Raw genomic sequence first — 23,207 nt, forward strand, 5'->3', positions numbered from 1 at the left:
TGCATAGTATTACATGGAATTTTGGTGTTGAGGGATAATTTTTCAGGCCCCTGAGTGTTCTACTGTCCGGTAATGTTAATTCTACAGCATACAGACAATTATACTCTTCCAACATTGTGATCCTTTCTTCTTCCAGCATGACAATAGTGCATAAAGCAAGGTCTCTGAAGATGTGGTGTGTAAGAACTCCAGTGGACTTCATAAAGCCCTGACCTCAATCTCATTAAACATGTTTGGGGTGAAATGGAATGTTAATTGTGAGCTAGGCTTTGTCATTCATTCAGTGCCTGAACTCATTTGACTGCAAAAATCCCCACGGACATGATCCAACATTTTGTAGAAAGCTTTCTCAGAAGACTGGAAGCTGTTATAGCCAGAAAAGGGGAGTCAGGGGGCAACTCTATATTAATGCCCATAGCTTTGGAATTAAATGTCCACCATGGGTCATATACACCGATCAGGCATTATGAGCAGTGACAGGTGAAGTGAATAACACTGATGATCTCCTCATCATGGCACCCGTTAGTGGGTGGGATATATTAGGCAGCAAGTGAACATTTTGTCCTCAAAGTTGTTGTGTTAGAAGCAGGAGAAATGGACAAGCGTAAGGATTTGAGCGAGTCTGACAAGGGCCAGATTGTGATGGCTAGACGACTGGATGAGAGCATCTCCAAAACTGCAACACTTGTGGGGTGTTCCCGGTCTGCAGTGGTCAGTATCTATCAAAAGTGGTCCATGGAAGGATTAGAGGTGAAGACCAAGGCTCACTGATGCTGGTTCTGATAGAAAGGTGTCAGAACACAAAGTGCATGATGGCTCAAGGCTGTTTTGACAGCAAAAGGGGGGGACTAAGACAAGATCAGGCAGGTGGTCATAATGTTATGCCTGATCAGTGTACATGTGATGGTTACATGTCTACACATTTTTGCCCATGCAGTGTAAATATTTATCATTTAAGAATGAAGTTTGTACCGCACGTGGAACTCAAACACTGGTGGTGTTTATATTAGTTCTACTAACCTGAGCAATGGTCATGAGTGAGGAATGGAAATCACTGAACTGCACAATTTTTAAGAAGAGAGAACCAGCACGTCTAATCAAAGTGCCATGACGTCACAGCGCTCGTTAAGAAATGCAACGCAGTCCTTATCAGGCTCACCGGAACTAACTTTGCGCATGACGCAAAAATGTGGCTTATGTGCGGTACATAACGTGCAGAGGAGGCGACAATTTGCAGAAATGACAACACGGAAGCATCCGGCTCGTATGCCTTCACGCAGACTCAACCACTGGCTACGTCCCAAATCCCAGCGCACCCTTCCATATAGGGGCTTATGTCCTATCAGTCCTTTATATGTTTTCTGTGATGTATTAACATGCTGTATTTTTATTCAGCATGGGACGTATCCCGGGTCCTCTAAATGAGTGATGTATCATCATACATGTACATATATACAAGATATAGATTTGTTGCATGACAAACAGAAGTCTATACTGTCCCAGCACGGTGTAGCTCACTCTGGATGCACCCTTTTCCGATTTGGTGAATCAAACGAATCAAGACTCGTTTAAAGATGAGTCATAATGAATCACTCGCGCTGAACGCGGTGCTCGACAATAGTAGCGCGTGCGGCTGTGGGCAGAGTCCCGTGTTACATCACCGCATGCCATAAAACCCCACGGCGGAGTGCAGAACCCCGGACTCATACACACACACACACACACACACACTCACAGAGTGTAACTTAGTCAACTATACTTTACCTACTGGATCACAACAGGACCAAACATGGAGATATTCAGCAATGACATTAAGAAGCCCAAGTCTTCAATATTTTGTAACATCAAGGTAAATTATTATTGTTATTATTATTATTATTATTATTATTATTGTTATTATTATTTATTCTTGTTATTGTTCCATAGTAAGACCTGAATTATAAACAAATATTTTTTTTTTTATATTTTTTAGATCTATTTTTTTTACTAATTTATACTGCAATGGGTTCACAAGTGTATCTTGCATCAGTGACTATTAACCAACTTGAAATGTAGCCAAGGCTGGCTTTCTGGCACCAGCATGTCTAATGCATTAGCTCAGAGTCTCTGGGCTCCCAGTGTCCTGCACAAAGTCAGGTTTATGCTGCGATCACATCTACTCATTAAGAAACCCTGCATGACCTGGATCAGGTAGAAACCTGCCTGTTTTGGGACATTGTGTCCAAGACACTGGACCTGAGAACTGGTGCTGCTTTCATTTTTTCACTTTTCTATTGCACAGGCTCCTACTGAGCCTTGCACCGAAATGACATCATATTGAGCAGTGGCTATTTATCAAAAATGTTCTTATGGAAAAGACCTGGTTGTTTTTCTTTCAACACTTAATAAATTTTATTCCTAGGCTCTTTGTGTGACCTGGAATTTGTCATTACATAATCAGCTGTAAGCCTGTGTAGAATTGAAGATTTAATGATCTTCCTCAGATTTTACGAGAATAAATGGCAAAATATTCATTTACAGTTTCATGCTTTAAATGTTTTAATCAATGAATGCCATGTGTGAGTCCCAAACTAACTACAACAAATGTGAAACTTTTAGTCCTCCTGCATGCTTTCTCACATCTCTTCGAATTCATGTCTCTGACTGTACACTTGTGTGTTTAACTATGCTCATATTACTAAATAACACTGCTATATTATAAACCTTTACCAGACGCAGAAAATCAACAGTTTATCCATTTTTCATGAGGAAATTTATTTGGATTTCCTGCTTGCTTGTATGTCTTACTTGTTTGATCAATGCCATTAAACTTCAAATGCTAGACAACCTTTTTTTTTTTTCTGGCACTGACTGAGAGTTCACTGTAGTTCAGCTGACATTTAAAGTACACTTGCAAGCTTTTACTTTTACTTTGCTGCTCCCACTGTATCGTTATAAATAATACACACAATTACTCATTATTAATAGTGAATAGATCCTCTGATCACATTTATTGAACCTGTGTAAGTAGTGTACAAGCATCATTCGACAGATCCTGCTAATACACCAGGAGGAGAAAAAGTAATTTTCATTTTCAGCAGTGATGTGCCAAGTCAGTTTGACCTTGACCTGTGTTTTACACAATGTTCTGGCCTCAGTATTAGATCACAGCCTGGAAAACGTATTGCAGAGTCTCTCCTAAACTTAATAACTATGACAGAATACACTCTTAGGTCCAAATCTTCTCTTAGTCAGAGTGCTGTTTTGCTGAACTCAGGACTGTTTACATCTAAATCACTGCTGCCTGCAGGGGGTTACGCCTCATCCTCTGCGTCTTGGTACATTGTACATTACTTCCAGAATAGGTGTACACAGCACAATCTCCACTGTTGACTTAACATCTGTAGCACTTCTGTTTACATAACGTCCATCTTGAGATAAATGAATACAAAGAGCTAGTGGATAAATCCACTTTGTAAATTTTAATTCAACACTATGCTGTAGGGGTTATTTACAGGGCTGGACATTTTCCCATGGAGTTCGAATATATTTTGGAGTAACAGTGTGTATTGTCATGTGTGAATACGTTCAGTTAATGAAAGTCCGTAGTTATAGTATGTGTGTGAAAGAAAGGAAGCGTCACAGGAAAAAGAGTTGAAATCAGAGACAAAGAACACTGTGTTCAGTGATGAAGTAAAAAATAAAAAATCCCAGCTTTCTTTGCTAATGCATTTTTTTTTTTAAAGAATCGTGAAGTGATAAGGTTTCTGTGAAGAACCAGATATCTCTCCCATAACAAGATCGATGCAGATATAACATTTAACTAAGTTTGAAAGAAAAACAAAAAAAAAAAATACACAGTAGAGTCTTACAATTCCAGTCTCGATTGTTTTGAAATGTGTTGAAACCTGGTGGGATCCAGAGTTACTTCTCTCGTGTCTCCATACGAGAGGAGTAGTTGTTGTCAGCTTCACCGTCCTCCTTACTACATGCTCTATTGATCAGTGAGCTTGAAGAGGGACAACTGAATACTACTAATCTTGGCAGTGCAGAGGAAAGGAGCAGCTTGTGCATTTATTCACCTCAGTTAAAATAGAAATTTGTAAGATAATCTACATAAAACAAGTCCAGCCTAAATTTGCTAAATGAATAAATCCATCATGGTGAGTGAGCGAGGGTGAACGATACAGATAAGGAGTTTTGTCACGTTTTTTGTTGTTGGAACGTGTGGCAAAATTACAACCCCACATTGTTTCCATTTTCTTCAGTTTGACATTTGCAAAAGTACACAGGTGTAAACTAGTACAGGTGTAGGTGTGTCATGTATCTGGGTTACAGGTTAGCCCACGATGGCGTCAAAGTGAGGAACTGGTCTTTCCTCTTTGTGCAAGCCTGACCATTTATGTGTATGTTTAGCTGGTCACTGTAATTCCTGGAAGCTGTTTTTGCATTACACCACACTGTGATGAAATGCCAGTTGACTTGGTATTAATTTAAACAGCACATCATTCAGTGCCTGTAACTGATACGGCTGTAGGTCTTATCTTAATCTCGTCTGGGGAAGCAGAAAGTCTTTTTTCCTAATTGAGTCCTAAGAAAATGTTCTGCAGTCTAAGCTGGATTGAGCCTAAATCCTGGGCAAGGGAATGATTATTTCCAAGACATTGTGTTCCAAATAATGACCTGTGCAGTACATCTTTTGAGTTATTTGTTGTTCTAATTATGTCCAGCACACAGTACGCTCCTTTCTCAGCTTAGCATTTATTAGATAAGAGAAGCATTCAAGAATTTTGTAGCTAGCCCTTCCCTTGATTCTTCACTCACAGTGGGGCTCTGAATTCACCACAATGGAGATCAGGATGAGATGTGTTTGTAAGATGGGAATCTCTCCTCCCCTCACATCCAAAGTGCTCTCACAGTGAACGCACCCTCAGATGGAGCTACAACCTGAACAGAGAGGGCTATTTGAAATTTTAATTTAATCATAACTGCTATTACCAACACACGGTTCTTCTAGTCCAGCAAAATGCTCATGCTGATCTGACAGACCTGGAAAGAATGATCCATGTATTACTCTGTATAGTTTGAAGAATAACCAGAAATGAGGCAGAACAGAAATACAAAGACACTTTTTTCCAAAGAAAAAAAAAAAAAGCCCAGATTTAAGCTGTCATTCCATTTTATAGCTTCCTATACAACAGCGTACAGGCCTGCCAGGGCATAACTGCTTGAAAGGAGGATAACAGAAATATGTATCTGAAAACAATCTTTACGACAGTGTGTGGCTCTGGTTTTCCTCCAAGACTCTGCGAGTTATTTGCACAATCACTTCATTACAAAGGAAAGTAATATGTGCGGTCTGTGCTCACCCGAGGCGGCTGAAAGATTGTCGTTAATGACACAATGAGCGATAAGTACAGGTGTCATCGCCACACTGTCTTCCAGAAAGATAGAGAATGAGCCTGCCAGCTGAAGCTTGCAAGAGATCCCATTTCAGGTCTGGGAGCTAATTTAGAGCGTACACTAAAGTCAGGATGAACACTTACGGCTCAGGAGATAAACTATCTGTCTATAATTGTGGTGTCAATCTGAGAGCCTTCGGCTGTTTAAAAGATGAAAACGTTCGCTACAACTTTATTGCAATACTGCACTTGAAATGATCCAGACTTGCTCTGGCATAACCAGGCTAAATAAAGAACATTTTCCTGCTCTGTTTATAGAGTGAATTAAAAGGACCATCGGATCACACTGCTTGAAGTAAAGAGACGTAGAGTTGCTATTCAGAAAGCTAACAAAGGCTTAATCGGTTAAGGCTGGTTGAGCATGACAAGACTATTAAAGCAGATCCGAATATGAAAACACATTTGCTGCATAACACAGACAACATTTTTGCAACTAAAAGGGTGTAAAAGGTCTTATTGTGTGCACCAACAAACCATAAACCGAATAATGAGCACCTTCGAACTGTTCCAGGAGATGATGGGAGGCTTAGTGCCTGCCTGTAGCTGGCACCAAAACAAATGATTTGTGTTCTGTTTTGGGGAGTAAATCCAGTCCAAACCTGTGCTATGAGATTTCTTCTAGTTTCTGTGATTTTTATCTTCGAACCAGAAATGAGTAGGAGAAAATAAAGCATCTTCATGTATCTCCCTCTCTCTCTCTCTCTCTCTCTCGCTCTCTCTCTCTCTATCCTTCTTAGTGTTCTGGGAACGGGTTCAAATTGATGAGCTTTAATCTCTGCCATATCTTTGGCAAAGATTTGAATAAACGTCCTCAAAGTAAACATTGCCGCCTGCGCAGTTTAGCACTCCTGACTGCAAAGCACAGGTTTAACATCGTGCATTACTGTGGTTTGAACCCATACTGGCACATGCCTCTTATGTGCACGGATTTACCTTTCCACTCTGCCCCTTTAGGGAGTTCAGCTTTGCCTTATCACACACTCATACCTCAATAGCATGTTAGTGCAGATAGAAACTGAAGATTCTTCGAAAACATTTTTCACACTTAGAGCTGGTGGTGCCTTTGGGCTCGAATGAAGACAAAGCTGTTTATCTGGGTAATTTAAAACAGACAGTCTCCCGTTCCAACTTTCCATTTTAAATACACTCTGTTCAAACACAAAGTGACTACTTTGCACAAAGTATTGTGTTTGCCTCCGTTCGGGAGACGGAGTACTATTCTAGGAACATTTCTGTTGAACCTATCTGAGGGTTGAGATTATTTGTGCAAGACTTGTTTATCATCTTCATCTCTAAATACACTTGGGATTGGACTTTAGTCTGGCGAAGGGCAGCGTACACATTAGTGATGTAACTCGTAGTCACTCTGTTTCAAGTGCTTCGGATTTTCATATCTGTGTTAAAAACATAACAGTATTGTAATATGACTCCTATCTTTTCATATCTGTAACACATTATATATATATATTCAGGTTGAATCATTGTGTCTTTGGTTACATTCCTAAACATATTTGCTCCTATGGGTAATTTAGTGTCTCGATCTTATTCTTATTATTCTTATCTTATTCGATCTAATCTGTCTTGCTAATGTTCTACTACTGACCTTTCACCTGCATTATCTCTATTTATTTACACACTATGTTGTTCTTATTAGATACAGTGCAAACATTGAAGTGTGTGCTGTATCACATTTATTTTCTGCCCTCTCTTACTCTCTCCTAGTTCTTTGTGTTGTGCCATGGCCTGCTCCAGCTCACCCAGCTACTGCACTCAGCATACTTTAAGAGCACCATCACCACCATCGAGAGACGATTTGGTCTAGACAGTCTGTCTTCGGGAACCATCTCTTCCCTTCATGAGGTACGCAATATACAAACACCACAGAAGTGGTTTAATTTCAGTGTCAGGAAAGGAGACGTTTAAAGCTTGAGGTTCTTCTTTCCAGTCCTTGCTGATTTGGCAATGTTAGTATTTCCCCATATTGTTTTTTTTTATTTTTTAGTTTCACTTTTCCACGAACACACATGGTTTTATCATGACAGTCTTGATGATTTCCTTTCCAGCAGACACTGCACACATTATTACAGAACGTCTTACATCATCGTGACACTGCCATCTAGGTCACAACAGGAACTCCAGTAGATGTCATAAGCAGCGAATAGAGCGGCACGTACACATAGACTGGAAACTTTTTGTCCTTCAAATGGTAATCGTAAAATTTCCAACCGAACATAAAATGTAATGGTGCCATATTTCTCACCAGGAGCAAATTTCCTTCTGAAGGTTCATCCTGTTTGAAGTGATGTCTGTAATGAATAATTAATGTTAGTTCATGTTCATTTAAAATCCCAGTCAAGATGAGACATTACCCCAACCTTTTTTACTTACCATTTTTACCTGAATTTTTTTATGTGAGCACCATATAAACCTACTGTTTAGCAATTCAGCAGGAAAACAGTCATAAATAGATTTTCTTTTAATTAGACTTTAGCCTGTACTATATAAACAGAATAATGAGGTGTGTGTGTGTGTGTGTTCTCTGTGTAGGTGGGGAACATGGTCCTGATAGTGTTTGTCAGTTACCTTGGAAGTCGTGTTCATCGTCCTCGTCTTATTGGACTGGGGGGCCTCCTGATGTCCATTAGTGCCATGATACTGACATTACCTCACTTCCTGTCTCCACCATACACCTATGACTCTGTCCTGAAAGGTGAGCCTGAATCTCTGGCTATTGTGACATGGCTGTAAATGAAAGACAATTTTGGACCAAATACTGTTTAGGACTGCAGTCCAGATTCAGACCCAGCAAAGTATTTCAGTGGACAAAGCCAAATACTTGAACAAATCCTGTAGCAGAAACAGTAACTACATGGTCACAGTTTAGTGACTCCAGTTTTCTAAATTTAAACTGAATCACTTCCGTAGCAAATCACATGCAATTATGTCAATTATTTAGCTGAAGGAAGCTCATTAGACCAGACACTATCAACAGAGCTAGAGATAATAGCTCAGGAAATAATGTTAAAGATTACTGACCTAAATCAGACATCACAACTCTTCGCAGTTAGAAAAAACTTGTAACATGAAACACCAGTACAAAAAACAAAAACATAACCATGTCAAATTGAGATTTTAAGATTGTAAGATTTTAGATGACCACACTTGCTTTAAGACTCTTGAGAGTCATTTAAAGATAAAATTGCTCGGTTGTACACAACCGTTTTTTTTGCAATAAAAAATAACAAAAAAACAATAAATTTTTTTATGGAAAAAAACAATAACAGTTCTTTAGATGGTTAAAGGTTAAGATGGCTTATCAGGATATTTAAAACTAAAATGTTCTTTTGAAGAGTTTTACATGGAAACCTTAAGGCAGGGGTGTCCAATCTTATTCACGAAGGGCCGGTATCGGTGCATGTTTTCATTCCAGTCAGGCAGGAGCCACGCCTGATTCCACCTGTTTAATCAGTTGACCTTGGCTTTCAAAATACTCTGAGGTGTGGCTTCTGCATGGTTGAAATGAAAACCTGCACCCACACCGGCCCTTTCTGGATAAGATCGGACACCCGTGCCTTAAGTGTTGATAAACTAAAGAGCCCTCTCACCTACTCTCACGTAGCCACACTTAAGCATTTGGAATTTGGGATAAAAGTGTTTCAAATGCATCCAACCATATTGATTTATAACAGCAATTTCATTTTTTGGGTGAAAGTGGGCCAAGGTTCATCTCTGATTCATATCATGCCTGTGATAGGCAAAGATTTTGAGCTCATTGCTGTGATATGTGCCAGAACAAAGTGGCTAGACTGACTCAGAACTATTTAATATTGCTTTATGCTCTATGAGAGAAAACAAAACACACCTTCAGGGCCATGAACTAATGAAAATAACAACATCCACTAGAATCAAAAAGCAGATTAGAAAACATAGCGGGGGTCTAAAATAACATCCACCATTGAGAAGATATTGTAAACAGGACAAGGTCTTAAGATCTCTCCTGTACCTTTAGCAACAGGAAGTAGCTTTAGAGCCTCTGCACCCTGGTGAGCTGCATCTTCTCTTCACCTCACGTGTGTATGCAGTACAAAAGAAAAAAGACAGATTTGAAAGAAGAAATCTGAGAATTAGAACAAGAGTAACGTACAAAAAAAAAAAAGTAGAAGAAAAGTTAATATAAAAGAACCTGGGTAAAGTCGAGGAGTTCTGAAAATAAGAAAGGTGGGCAGAATTAGAGAGGAGGTCATAGACTGTCAATGAAAAAGGTGTGTGAAGTGTATTTAGAATGTGGCGAGGGCTGTGTCCCAACAGGCATTAGCTGCAAGACATTAATCTCAATGCAGAAGAACAAAATACAAAATAGGGAAGATTAGAGCGCCCTGGAATTATGGCTAACACATTTTTTCCTCCCTTTTTATCACATTCCTGTGATATCTGTTCATTATATTAACTTGGTACTACCAGTGAGAAAATGTTAGTCATAGGTTAGAAGAAAACACCAAAGAACTTTTGAACCCTCGATTTCAGCATACATTTTAGTGTAGGTATGCAACCATGTTATAGTAGTCAAAATGTCATATCAACAGCGAGCAGCGAGCGTGGGACGTTCAATAAGGACCGGACCTTTCCATTTTGAGTTAATGTCCAGTTTCTAGATTTGTGGTTGTGTTTTTGGTTTGTGGGTGTTTAATGAGTTTCTCACTTTGGTAGAACTTTACTCATGGTCACATGTGGGGTTTTTTTGTCCCACAGACAGCAGGCAGGACATGTGCTCTGTCCATGCCCCTCATGTCAATGGATCCTCCGCTGAGGCATGTGGTCAGCAGGACACCCGCAAGCTTGTGGATAATACAAAGCTGTGGGTACTCATGGGTACGGCCCAAATGTTGTTTGGAATCGGCTCGGTCCCAATTCAACCCTTTGGGATCTCATATGTGGATGATTTCGCTGGGCCAGGCAACTCCCCTCTCTACATTGGTAACTACTTTTGCTGTTCTGTTCTGCAATATTGTCTTTGCATACTATATACCAGCTTACATTAAATCTGTATTTCTTTTCTCCAGCCATACTCTTTGCCGTGTCTGTGTTCGGGCCTGCCTTTGGCTATCTCCTAGGATCTGTGGTACTGAGAATCTATGTGGATGTAGACAGAGTTAATGGAGGTAAGGTTTCTTTTTCAGCAGCGTATCGCTAGTTTTTGGTTTCAGCCATGAACCCATTTTCATTTTGCATCCCTCATGATTAAAGTTCCTGATGAAATGCTTGATGATTGCCTCATGAACTGAATGATGTTAGCACAGGGAAGACAAAGATGTACAGACTACGGGATTGCATCCTCTAGGGTCTGCTAAATTAAATGCTCCTTCCATCTTTAAGAACTGACAGGCTTATACAGCCCCTGTCCTGATTTCAGCTCTGCTGCTCTATCACCGAGGAGATAGATGCCAGATATCTCATTATATAGACAGGATGTTTTTGTCCATCTATTCTTTAGTGATATTTCTGCTGAATCCCAGGCATGATGGTGGTATGCTCAGATCTTATAAATGGCTGGTATTTCTAGGGAGAAAATGGCAAAGCAATTAGATTATTGAATAATAATTGTTATTAAAAGTGCTCTCATTGGTCAATATAATTGAAAATAAAAGAGAAAAGAGGGAAAAAAGAGAACTTGGTAATGAACATTTTTGTGGAATATTTCAAATATTTCACAGGGTTGAAAGTTTTCTTGTAGCAGGGTTCAGTGAATATGAAGTAAAATGCATGTTTTACATAACCTACAGGCAACAATGAAAAGAATGCTTCAACTTCAAGCAAAAGATGGTAAAAGGATTTACATGAATGTAATGAATGTTAGATGTACATTCAAATGAATGCAAAAATAAAATTTATTAATAAGAATTAATAAGAATATATATATACATATATATATACATATATATATATATATATATATAGGCATTAGCTGCAAGACATTAATCTCAATGCAGAAGAACAAAATACAAAATAGGGAATATATTTTATTTTTATTTATTTTTTATTTTTTTTATGTTTTTCAAAAAATAGTTGTTTTATTTCCTTCAAACACACACACACATTGTGCCTCTTTCTGCCTTTAATGTCATAGAACAATCAACAAAACCCAAGTGGAACACAAATGGAAACATTTTTAGGGGGAAAAAAAAACATATAATTACCTAGTGTGCACATCCTTTTGTAATGGAGCATGTGCTCAGAAATGACTAATCACATTCATACTCATGAAAAGTAATTGTTATACACCTGTTATCAATGAAGTGATTCTGATTAACCCCAAATAAAGATCAGCTGGTTCTGTAAGAATGTCTTCATTACTACTTGGTTTCATCTGACTGCTGGTATCAATCAGGAGAGGAGTATAAAAGAATTTCCAAAACATTAGATGCATCATGGAACAACATGAAGGCCATCATCAAGTGGACAACATTAGGCCACCACAGTGACATTACCAAAAACAGGGCATCCTTCCAAAACATTATATGGAATACATTATGGCCTTCCCACACATATGTAGGTCTTTCTCACTATTGCTACAAAACTGGGAGCACACATTTGAGCAGGATGTCTTTGTATGCTGTAGCATTAAAATTCCCTTCACTGGATCTAAAGGGCCCTAACCTGTTCCAACATGACAATGCCCTTGTGCACAAAGCAAGGTCAAGGATACATAGTTTGCTAAAGTTGATGTGGAAGAACTTGAGTGTCCTGCACTGAACACAACCCCAATGAACTGGAACCTTTTTAACTGGAATGTCAAATGAGCACCAGGCCTTCTCCAGGCCTTCTCCATCCAATGACAGTGCCTGACCTCACTAATGATCTAATGGCTGAAAGCACAAACTCTCTATGCCAAGCTCCAAAAGCTAATGGAAAGCCTTCCTAGAATGGTGGAGGTTATTGTTACAGCAAAACCGGACTAAAAGCACAAACATTTGGCCATATCTGGCAAGTACTGGGACAACTATCTCTTATATTATTCACACATCTAAGCTATGGGGCAGGGTGGCTAGACGGAAGCACGGAAGCCCACCCAAATCACACCATTTGGCAAAATGCGTTATTGGAGAATGTTTCGGACATAACACCAGATCCACACTGAAGTATGAAGGTTGCATGCTGTAGAGCTGCTTCTCTTCATCTGGGGCTCTAGTAAGCTAAAGGGAATTGTGAATAGGCCCCAAAGATGATATTCACCTTCCAGCATGATAACAACCCAAAACACGAATCCAAGTAAGAGAATAGGAATATCTTCAGAAGATGCTCAACGTTTTGGGATTCCCCAGTCAAAGCCCAGATCTAAACCTGTGGAACGGCTTGAAGAAGTCTGTGCACAGGAAATCCCCTTGCAATTTCATAGATCTGGCAATTTTTCAAAGAAGAGTGGAATAAAACTGCCAACTCAAGATTTGCTGCAAAGGAAGATCCTTATCCCAAAAGACTGAGAGCTCTATTCTAAACAGAAGGTGCTGTAACCGAGTATTAGTTGAGGGGAGTGCACACTTGTGAGACTACTTTGCTGTAAACTTGTTACTTTTTCTTGTTCTATTTGTTTTTCATTTAATTTTTTTTTTTATATATAACAAAGGTGTGTAAACCTTTTATATCCATAGGTTGTGAGGTGAAGGGCATTTTACCTGTTTAAAATGTCATTTATCTTTAAAATATATCTAAATATTTGAATACATAGTTGCTGAGCATTTCTGAAAATCTTATTATGCCTGAGCTAAAAATGCCTGTGGGAACTTAATGAAGACAACCTGGAGGAAGTTTCTTTCACAAATGATACACTACCAAAAAAAAAAAAAGAAAAAGAAATCTAGGACTTACTTGACAGAAAAACCTTGAAGCCCTCCTTTAACCCCTACTCATGCTTTCTTTTATTTGTAGCAGCGGCTCAGGAGTTGACTCCTATCGACCCTCGCTGGGTTGGAGCATGGTGGATGGGTTTGCTGGTCTCAGCTGGGGGGATGTTCCTCACCTCCATCCCCTACTTTTTCTTCCCCAGGGCCATGCATGTGGATAATGTAAGTCGTACTATTACCAATATTACCAATAAAATGCTTCTATACATGCAGCTTTTGGTCTGTTTTAGTCTTGCTATTAAAATTTCCTGAAATATGGCTGCTGCAGGAATAGTATGAAGCTGCTCCAGTAGTAACATTACTTCTGAAATATTGATACACTGAGCATATTGTCTCCTAAAACCTATGGCCTGAGTAGAAGTGTTGAACCTTGTCTTGAGATTATTGTTATCATCACACATTTTCTCCAGAATGTTGTTCTTCCTGTTAAAAAATTCTACATGTCACAAATATGCCTAAAGCTTTATAGGAATTCTGAGTCTATGAGTGCATTTGCAAAAACAACAACAACAACAAAAAACAAGCTGGTTTTATTTCACCACCGTGTTATTTTGCAGAGCATTGCAAATGAGAGGGGCATTTTGAAAGATACCCACAAGAGTTCTGACATCTCCATGCTGGATTTCCTCAAAAGTAAGTACACTGCTCCTGATCACGACCGGTTCTGTTAGTGGAACAGTGTCATGCTTAGACACTTTTGTAAATAAACCTGACGAGGGTTTCCACCACACGTCCACAGTGACATGACTCAGGCTACCAGGTTGTCAGCAGTCATATGCTGATTGCTTACTCAGGTAGATTGCACAGTGTGCTGTCTGCCAGGCTTTTTATTGACTCATACTTGCTTTGGGTTCTGCTGAAACAGGATCTGACTACATCTTAGGGGTTTAGTAGCTCTGACAGAATGACTTATTGTAGACATGCACATGTGTTTTTTGCTCAGTGTTCCCACGCCTGTTTGTGCGGTTGTTGCTCAGTCCACTCTTCTTGCTGCTGGTTTTGACCCAGTGCTGCTTCTCCTCGGTGATGGCCGGACTTGCCACCTTCCTCAACAAGTTTCTGGAGTGGCAGTACAGCACCTCAGCAGCCTACAGCAGTCTTCTCATAGGTGTGTTATAGCATCATGGAGAGAAATGCTACATATAATCGCACAGAAATCAAAAGCTCTAAAGCCAAAGTTTTCCCCATGATGACTGAAAACGTGTGTGTTGCTTGTCCAGGTGCCGTGAATCTGCCCTCAGCAGCCATCGGGATGCTTTTGGGGGGTGTAATTATGAAACGCTGGGGCCTGTCACTTCGAGCCATTCCACGTTTCTCTATGGTATTGCTTACCCTCTCCACAGTGCTGTGTGTTCCTCTGTTCTTCATGGGCTGCTCCACTCAAACAGTCTCTGGAGTTTACCCACAGAATGGATCCAGTGGGTGAGTTAAACACAGCAAGCTTATAAATACATGAATCTACACAGCATCCATTGCTTACCTGTCATGATCTGTTTACTATTTAGCAAATGAAGCTCCCAATGACACAGGCCATTACTTTAGATTTTATAGCAAGAAGGTTGTAAAATATATCTTAAACTTAAACTACCTTGCAGTTATCAGCAATATAAACAGCATGGGATGGGATTGTAAATACAAGATAAATGGGTAGAGACCCCAAAGCACCTTTTTGTTTCAGATTTTCTAACAGCAGTCATTTTAATACAGTATTACTTTCAGGCAGTGGTGTATCGTAACAGACATCAGTCCTGATAAATGCTATAAATATAAATGAAGCCATTGAGCCAAGATCGGCTAATATCAGCCATTCCATTGGGTCAGTGCTGGATGCCATTGGGTTGTTATCAAAAGCGCTTTTGGGCCAATATTAGGACAGCATTGATAGGGTGGTTATGGAAGGTTTTTGCCATTATTATGTATATATGTATATACTATATGTTAGTGTAGTAGTTGGCATTAGTAAAGTTGGAGACATTATTAGTGTCCTTAGTTAGTGGATTAACCCAGATGGCATAGTGGTGGGTGAATGATCCTCGGTTAAATCATGTGCTTGATCTGTATGGAGTTTAGCATTTTCTCCCCAAATGAGTCTGAAGAGACTCAGTACAAGCTTTTGTACCCAAATTCATTTTGTGTGAACATAAATAAGCGCATACTACAATACTACTTTCTTGTGAAATGACCCAGTTTTTTGTGAAACCATTCATTATTATGCAGCACATCTCTGACTGTATCCAGCAGTAAATACATTTTGTGTGATGCATGTTAGTGTGGAGGATGATGCTCAAGGAATTGAAATCACACAGAGCTAAGCCCTCACCTCTGGCATAAAAAGTCAAAACCAAACATATTACACAGACAATGGGGGGGACATTTCCATCTATTGTAGTGTTTCCGTGTTTTATTTGGATTCTCAGTGACTAAAATTCTCAATCATTTACAGGAGAACTCTTTCACATGAATGATTTCCTAATTTTTTTTTATAACCAGTGCTTAGATAAGATATTCAGCCAGGCTTGTGCTAATGTTCTAAACAGCTGTCCCTGGTTGTACAGCTGTACAGCTGGTTGTGTTCCACTCGCTAGTTTTGACCAGCAGTACTTGAACTCTTTAGAAGTGAGTTACCATATGATGCCATGGACTAATTTACATATTTATTAAATCATCATTAGCATCTGAATGCCAAAATGGTTTTTTTTTACATTTGCATTTATGATGTTTTTGCAGATCTCTTTTCTGTGACTTTCAGACATGATTTTGAAGTCTCTATCAATAAATATATTGATACCGGTTCACTAGGTCATGGACTAAGAAGTCCACCAAGAAGTCCATGGTCAGTCTACATCTCTGTTGGGAGTTAACACTGCAAGAAGAGCACACAGCCCATAGTTTAAATATTTTTTACAAAATGGCACAATAGCTGGGAGTTGGGAAATGGATTACAGACTGAATATCTGGATTTTATGAACTGTAAATACAGTTAAGAAGATAGTCTAAAGCAAATAATACTAAATTCCTGGTTGGGTCAGACAGCAGTGCTCAAGAATTGGCCATTGGGAACAATAGTGATTAGTTGTTAAGAATGTTAACAACTGGGTTAATGATGATCGCTAATTGATCAAAAACATCAGTGATCAGTGATTGGTCGCTGGGAATAATGGTGATCAGTGATTGGTTAGTTTGTGCAACAGTGATGAGTGGCTGGTCATTTGGGACAACATGATCAGGGATTTATTGTTGGGAACAATGGTGACCAGTGATTGGTCCATGATAATTCAGGCTTGTGCAAGCACAATTCAGTCAGGCTTCATACACTGGTGGTCAGTCACTCAACTAGAATAACCAGCAGCTGTGATGTAGCTCACATCTGTATGAAAAATTGCTAGATTTGTCACTTAGGTATGCCGTTAAAGGAGTATAATAAGTCATCAAATCCAGCAGCAATGTCACTAACACTGGAACTCAGTCAAGTCAAGGATGTAAAGTCTTTCAAGTATAAAACCTTGCCTGTGCTCTTATAAGGTTCAGTTACTCAGCACAGTGTGTGTCCTGTCCTACTGTGACTTTTCTGTTTCTGCTGTCAGCTTCTAAAGTAAGGTAATATGCTCGATAGAAAGCTTGTAACTGTAGATAAATCAGCCTAGCCTCACTCTGTGGCTGTTGTTGGTAGAAAAAAAACACAGCTGTGAGGAGTATAGCAGTGTCCTTCATGTTTTGAGTATGTGGTCCTGAGAGGATGCAGAATATTATATGCTTCTCATTCTGTAGCTCCCTCATTTGTGGTGCCAAATGTGAAAATGTGGAAAACATACAGGGATTTAACTTCACCAATAGCACCATGAATTCAAATACCAGCAACTTCAATAGTACTTGATGGGCAGTTTTTTCCACTGGAACAAAAACTCACTAAGATATTGATTTGTTTAAAGGCCTGACCTTCATTTTTTTTGTTTATCCATATTAATGCTACAAAATCTGCTTCATAATCATTGTGTTTAAGACCAGCCATGTGTTTTTCTGCTAATGTCCTACAGGTTTTTATCCTGCAATTCCAACTGCACATGTCCAAAGAGTGGTTTCAACCCAGTATGTGGGGACAACAACATTGAATACCTTTCACCGTGCCATGCAGGCTGCACCAGCTTTACAAAAGACCCAAAAAACACATATCGGATTAAGGTGAGAAGCCTTGATGCTAACGTCCTGATGCTAAAAGTCCTAATAATGAGCTCTTGGTTTAGTTTGTAGCTCCCATGCTTTATTAGCACATAGTTGAGTACATTATATGGCCAACAGTATGTAGACACCTGAACATTACCTCAGTATGTGGTTCTTCTCCCAAGTTTGAAATCACATTATTCTATAGAATGTATTTGTGTGCTGTAGCATTACAATTTCCCTTTACATGGACAAAGAAGCCCAAAAATGCTTTATATGAAAACACTGTGTACCAAGGATGGAGTGGAAGAAGTAGCCGACACAGAGCCCTGACCTCAACCCCACTGAAAACCACTGGGAAGAACAGCCTAGGTTTTCTCACACTACATCAATGCCTGACCTCACTAATGCTCTTGTTGCTAAATAGGCAAATAAATGACTGCAGCCATTCTCCAAACGCTAGTAGAAAGCCTTTGCATGAGAGTGGAGAATGTTTCACAAGCAAAAAGAGAACTTTTACATGGGATCTTCAGCAAGCACATAAGGGTGTGATGGTTAGGTGTCCACATCATTTTGGCCATATAGTGTGTGTATGTAAATATAAAACACTTCTGAAAGTGTGAATGCAAGCCTTCATTTTCTATTTGAGCTCATGTCTTGCCTCAGTGGAGCTTCTGGGTCTGTAAAAATAAAGAAATGTTGCAGTAATATCAAGTTCTTATGTAAGGGCAAGTATGTATATAGTGCATGGGGGGAAAAAATGACATAATAGATCTTAATGAGAACTGGCTTAAAGGTTTCCATGTAAAATAAGGTTTTCATTAGGGATTTACTATCACCACCAGGGCCAAATAGGGCCTTCTTTCATAGATGATTATCATCAGAACACAATTATATAAGCCTCCATGAGCCATTAGGAAGACCACATTCCACTAATCAATCATCACAGACCACCAGAAACAAATGAAAACCCATTAGGAAAACACATTCCATTAATTTAATACATTTTAATCTACAAATGTCAATATAAATTTGGGAAATGGTGACTTTAAATGTAGTAAGCACATACTAAAGGCTCATCTATTTATCTACACAGTCCTTCAATAACTGCAGCTGTGTGACGGTGGGCACTGGCATAGGTGGTGCACGCCCTGGTCCCTGTGCCAACAGCTGCCCTCACCTCCTCCTGCCTGTTATCTTCCTCATCTCTATAGCAGCCCTTATCGCCAGCCTGACACACAACCCAATCTACATGATGGTTCTCAGGTACACACACACACAAACACACACACACACACACACACACACACAAACAGAAGTACTGCAATATATTTTAGTAAGCATGTGCACTTATTCCACGGCACTTTGGCACGGATTCATTGAAAAACAACATGTAATACCTTTATTCATTCATGGTTAGAGTTTAATGCTGTGGAACATCTGCAAAACAAGTGAATTCCTGTTATCTATTATCATAACTATAAACTGTTGTTCCATTACAACTCTCTTTTTTTCTTTCTCTTGAATTTAATAAGACAAAAATGCAGAAAAATTGCAAGTCACGTGGCAGACTCATGTCCAAAAATGCTAAATAAAACATCTCTTGACCAAATACTTACAGGTCTCATATGGACATGTCTCTGTGTATGTTGCTATAGAAACAATAACGTCTAAGGGCATATTATTCATAATCCCTATAGAAGTCTATTGTCAGAACTATTGTCAGAGCTGCAGTTGCAGAATATTAATCAACACCACCTCCTGATCAATCAGAATCAAACCTTCAGCAGCTCTGTGGTATAAATATATTTAGCTTAAAAAAAACCCAGATTTTAGATTTCATAAATGATGCAAAGATGCTCGAAAACCTAGTTAAAGTTTGACGTCTGTATTTCATTCAATGCAGAACAGTGCCGCAGGAGGAGAAATCTTTTGCCATAGGAGTTCAGTTCCTACTCATGAGAGTTCTTGGTAAGTAGAAATCTCACTCAGCACTAGTTAAGCATATGTTTTGTCTTTCTGTAGACATGCAGCAGGTTTCAGATGTCTCATAGATGGGATGTCTCATACTGCAGTGATATTAGATATGTCATATGTCTGGGATGAATAGGGACGATTAGCTGCATTCAGTCGATTTAGATGGATGAAAAATCTGCAATATTTTTAAGGCCAGTCCAAAACCAAGGGCATGGGTTAAGTTTACACACACACAGAGAGAGAAATTGCTTACATTGCTCACTGGTTAGTATAGAGTGGAAAAATGGGTAAAATACACCAACCATATATGCAGTTTATAGTAAGTATTATAGCACCCCCTAGTGGCTAATTAATAACCCTGTCGTTTCAGAGCATAAACATGCACGTGTTTAGATACGTGTATTCCCACTGTTAATTCAGCATCTACAGTGTTTCTATTAGTTCAGTGGAACATAAAGTGAGCCTACAAGAGACTTGCATGTTGTTTTTTTTTTTAATAAATGTAATAAGCTTGCATCCATTTCACTGCAGAGCAACATTCATGTGATATTCCTGACTGGATTCATTCACAATCTTATGACCCTGTGATCTTTATATTTCTGAAACAGTTAACGTTATATAATTCTCTGGATGAGTCCTAAATCCATAAAGTCTGGGGTTATTTACTTTCTGCCTTAATTATTATTTGTTAAGAAGTTTAAATGATTCAGTGTCTGCAAATAATAGCGAAGATGTATAATTACAGTGAGGAATAAGGAAGTCTAGACTCAGTGATGACTTTCCCTGCTCACACAACACATACAGCATGTTAGCTCATTAACAAACCCTCGTCTGGGTAAATTAGATAAGACTGAAATCCCATGGTGCAGTCTCGATGATCTACAGTTGAGGTCATAAATTTACACTCCCTCGCCCTTCTGAATCTGCAACTTGTTAATAATTTAGTTTGTTGTTTATTTAGTTCTGCCCTGAATAAGCTATTTTACATAAAATATATTTACAGGACAAAAGAACTGAATTTATACAAATGAACCAGTTCAAAAGTTTACCACTGTACTGAAAGCCAATAGTGAATGTGTTTGATATATAACGTACAATAAAATAACAGTGCAATACAAGTAAGACTTGGTCCAGATACGTTGTTCCACTGCGTGTAATTACTTTATGGCTTACATTATTCTTCCTGATAGGGAAATTTATCATCATATTTAAGGGTAATCTGACACCACTGTAGATGCATACGGTACAAAACAAAAGCAAAGCGAGTTAGAAACTTTATTAGAGAGCAGTGGGTTCATAAACAGCCTACAGCCATAGATCTCATCACTTTCATATAAGAAGTCTTACCTCAGTGCATTAGTTTCACCCCTGATCTCCTACTAAGAGGACTGATGCTCTGATTTGCAGGATTTAAAGGTTTATATGGTAAAAAATGGGCATTAAGGTCTACCTGGCACACACTCAGGCATTAAAAGATTCAGCTAAATCTGCTGTATTTACTTCATTTAAAAACTGCATGTCAGAGTTCTGCTCAAGCACGGAATGAAAGTAATTGCTTTTCTGTGTGTATCTGCAGTGTGGCTGCCAGCCCCTGCCCTTTTTGGGATGACCATCGACACCACCTGCATTTGGTGGAAAAGCGTCTGTGGGAAAAAGCTCGGCTGTGGTTACTATGACAACAACCTCTTTAGAAACAGGTATGGGAATGTTTTGACTTGACCTAAATGCATATGAGGGTCTGTTTTTGCTGGAAATCATAAAGTAATGGATATTGCACATGCAGATGTGCAAAGTTAAGCGGTGAAGGAATTATCTTTACCGATTTGTCTGTGTTGGCAATGAACATGAGATGACAGTGAATAATGATGATGTTTGTGATATTCAAAATGATGATGATGATAGAAATGCCTGTGGGTTGCAGGTATCTTGGTTTGCAGGTGTTCTTTAAAATTATGGGCATCGCCATGCTGGCTCTGATAGGCTGGAAGGTTGGAAGAACCCAAGAGTACAGTCTGGAGAAAAGGCCAGGGGGACCGATGTGATGCTCCAGTCCCTTCTGTAGGAGATGCACATCTTTAAGAGTCCTTTCAGCAAACCAGACCATTGACACCTTTTATGACATGTCCTCTTCATGATGGTCCTGCTGAAAGAGGGACTCTGTACTACATGGATGGATGGATGGATGGATGCTATGTTCCACTTTGCACTGACTTGCAAGAATATCCTACAGATCCTACCTTTACAAACCGGGAGACTTCATGCCAGTGTTCCATCTTTTTATTTTATGAACTGTTAGTTAAAGGTCTATAATGTTCACATGTTATAATACTAAATCTAATAGACTTTCAGACAACTAAAGTATATGCTGCTGGTTGAAATGTCCTGGTTATCCACTCAAGAATAAGAAGAATCCTGTACCTCTGTTCAGTGTCTATTAAATGTACTGAATGTATTGTGGTGGGCTCATGATTAAGAGGTTTCACCCTCCCTGTGGTGGATATGTGAAGAATAACTGATGTATGTAACAATGTCTTAGAAATGACACATTTTTACACGTTTATAGTTTTTTCTTGTGTGTGTGTGTGTCCATGATAGTGTTCCAGTATTTAAGAGACCTATAATTGGTCATGCAATTAAAGCATTTTAAAGCTTAAAATGTTAGTGTTAATGATGTGGAAATGGGTGCCTTAAATATTTGTACTGTATATATGTATTTTTGTACAACTTAGGATTGTTATATTCTATAATCTTAATTTTTTTTCACAAATAATAAAATATTGCAGTCACAAGTTGTGTCTGTTTTGATTGCGGAGGGTAAAATGCAGATGCACCATATTCTGAATATCGTAGCAACACTATACATAACTATATAGCTATATATAACTTTTACTGGGATCAGTTCTGGATCACGGCTCAACCCGGGCCAGGATAAAATCGGCTACTGAAGGTTAATGAATAAATACATAAAGCGTAAATAAAATAAAATAAAATATAAGATAAATTATATTATAATTGTTTTACATATATATTTATTTTGGAAAATAAAATATATTACTATTATTTAAATTTGTGCATACATGCTCAAATATTATATACTTAGCAATGTAGCATTTTTATGAAAATTTATTATTTTAAAAATGAATGTATATATTTATTTAAATGCAACATAATTATTTACGAATAAGACAGAGTAGAAAAACAACAGGGATGACATCAGTACAATACAAATTAAAATAGAACTTTTTTTTCCTTTTATTTAACAGTCTGTGTGCGATGTTTAACAGAATTACTCGACTACTTTTTGAATGAAAGCTCAAATATAATTTATTTATAATACTACAAGGATTTTGTCATTTCTAATCTAAATTATTATTATTAATAATAATAAAAATAAAGAAACCTACTGGCGTTCCAGCATGACGTTATGCGTAGATAGAGGGCGGGGCCTGTTGCGGACTGCGCATGCGCAGCGGCTCTGACTGTGTCAGGCAGTCCGGTGCAGCATCGCAGGAGCACCGTTATTCCAGGCAGCGCTCTGAGTGCAGGAGGCTGAATCGGTGGAAACTCTCTCTCTCTCTCTATCTCGCGCACACACACAATAACAACAACAACAACAAAACAACAACATCTAAAAACATGTCTGTGGCCAACGACTTCGGGAACCCTTTAAGGAAATTCAAGCTCGTGTTTCTTGGAGAGCAAAGCGGTGAGTGTCAATGTGGAATAAGTTGTG

At 38.8% G+C, this 23,207-nt stretch overlaps 2 protein-coding genes across 2 annotated transcripts in view; both read left to right on the forward strand.

Annotated features, from left to right (window-relative positions):
* Positions 1 to 1,656: 1,656 nt before the first annotated feature.
* On the forward strand, positions 1,657 to 22,263 carry slco2a1 (solute carrier organic anion transporter family, member 2A1). The gene is made up of 14 exons (XM_058402957.1): positions 1,657 to 1,849; positions 7,164 to 7,301; positions 7,989 to 8,151; positions 10,191 to 10,415; positions 10,502 to 10,600; positions 13,365 to 13,501; positions 13,897 to 13,972; positions 14,283 to 14,447; positions 14,560 to 14,761; positions 17,374 to 17,518; positions 18,594 to 18,763; positions 19,404 to 19,468; positions 21,051 to 21,171; positions 21,396 to 22,263. The coding sequence occupies exons 1-14, from the start codon at positions 1,790 to 1,792 to the stop codon at positions 21,514 to 21,516; spliced, it is 1,887 nt and encodes a 628-aa protein (XP_058258940.1). The 5' UTR covers positions 1,657 to 1,789; the 3' UTR covers positions 21,517 to 22,263.
* Positions 22,264 to 22,955: 692 nt separating this feature from the next.
* Positions 22,956 to 23,207, forward strand: part of rab6ba (RAB6B, member RAS oncogene family a) — a 76,393-nt gene continuing 76,141 nt past the window's right edge. Inside the window, exon 1 of the mRNA XM_058404002.1 lies at positions 22,956 to 23,180. Within this exon, the coding sequence (XP_058259985.1) occupies positions 23,111 to 23,180 (70 nt within the window). The 5' untranslated portion in view covers positions 22,956 to 23,110. The remainder of the gene's footprint in view (positions 23,181 to 23,207) is intronic.

This window comes from Hemibagrus wyckioides, linkage group LG11 (assembly GCF_019097595.1).
Source record: "Hemibagrus wyckioides isolate EC202008001 linkage group LG11, SWU_Hwy_1.0, whole genome shotgun sequence".
NCBI lineage: Eukaryota > Metazoa > Chordata > Actinopteri > Siluriformes > Bagridae > Hemibagrus > Hemibagrus wyckioides.

Bases quoted from the DNA above. Each gene is read 5' to 3' on its own strand.
- slco2a1 (XM_058402957.1), top strand. From the start codon at position 1,790: ATGGAGATATTCAGCAATGACATTAAGAAGCCCAAGTCTTCAATATTT. The intron at 13,973-14,282 runs GTAAGTACACTG...TTTTTTGCTCAG, and splicing joins CATGCTGGATTTCCTCAAAA to TGTTCCCACGCCTGTTTGTG. The intron at 19,469-21,050 runs GTAAGTAGAAAT...GTGTATCTGCAG, and splicing joins CCTACTCATGAGAGTTCTTG to TGTGGCTGCCAGCCCCTGCC.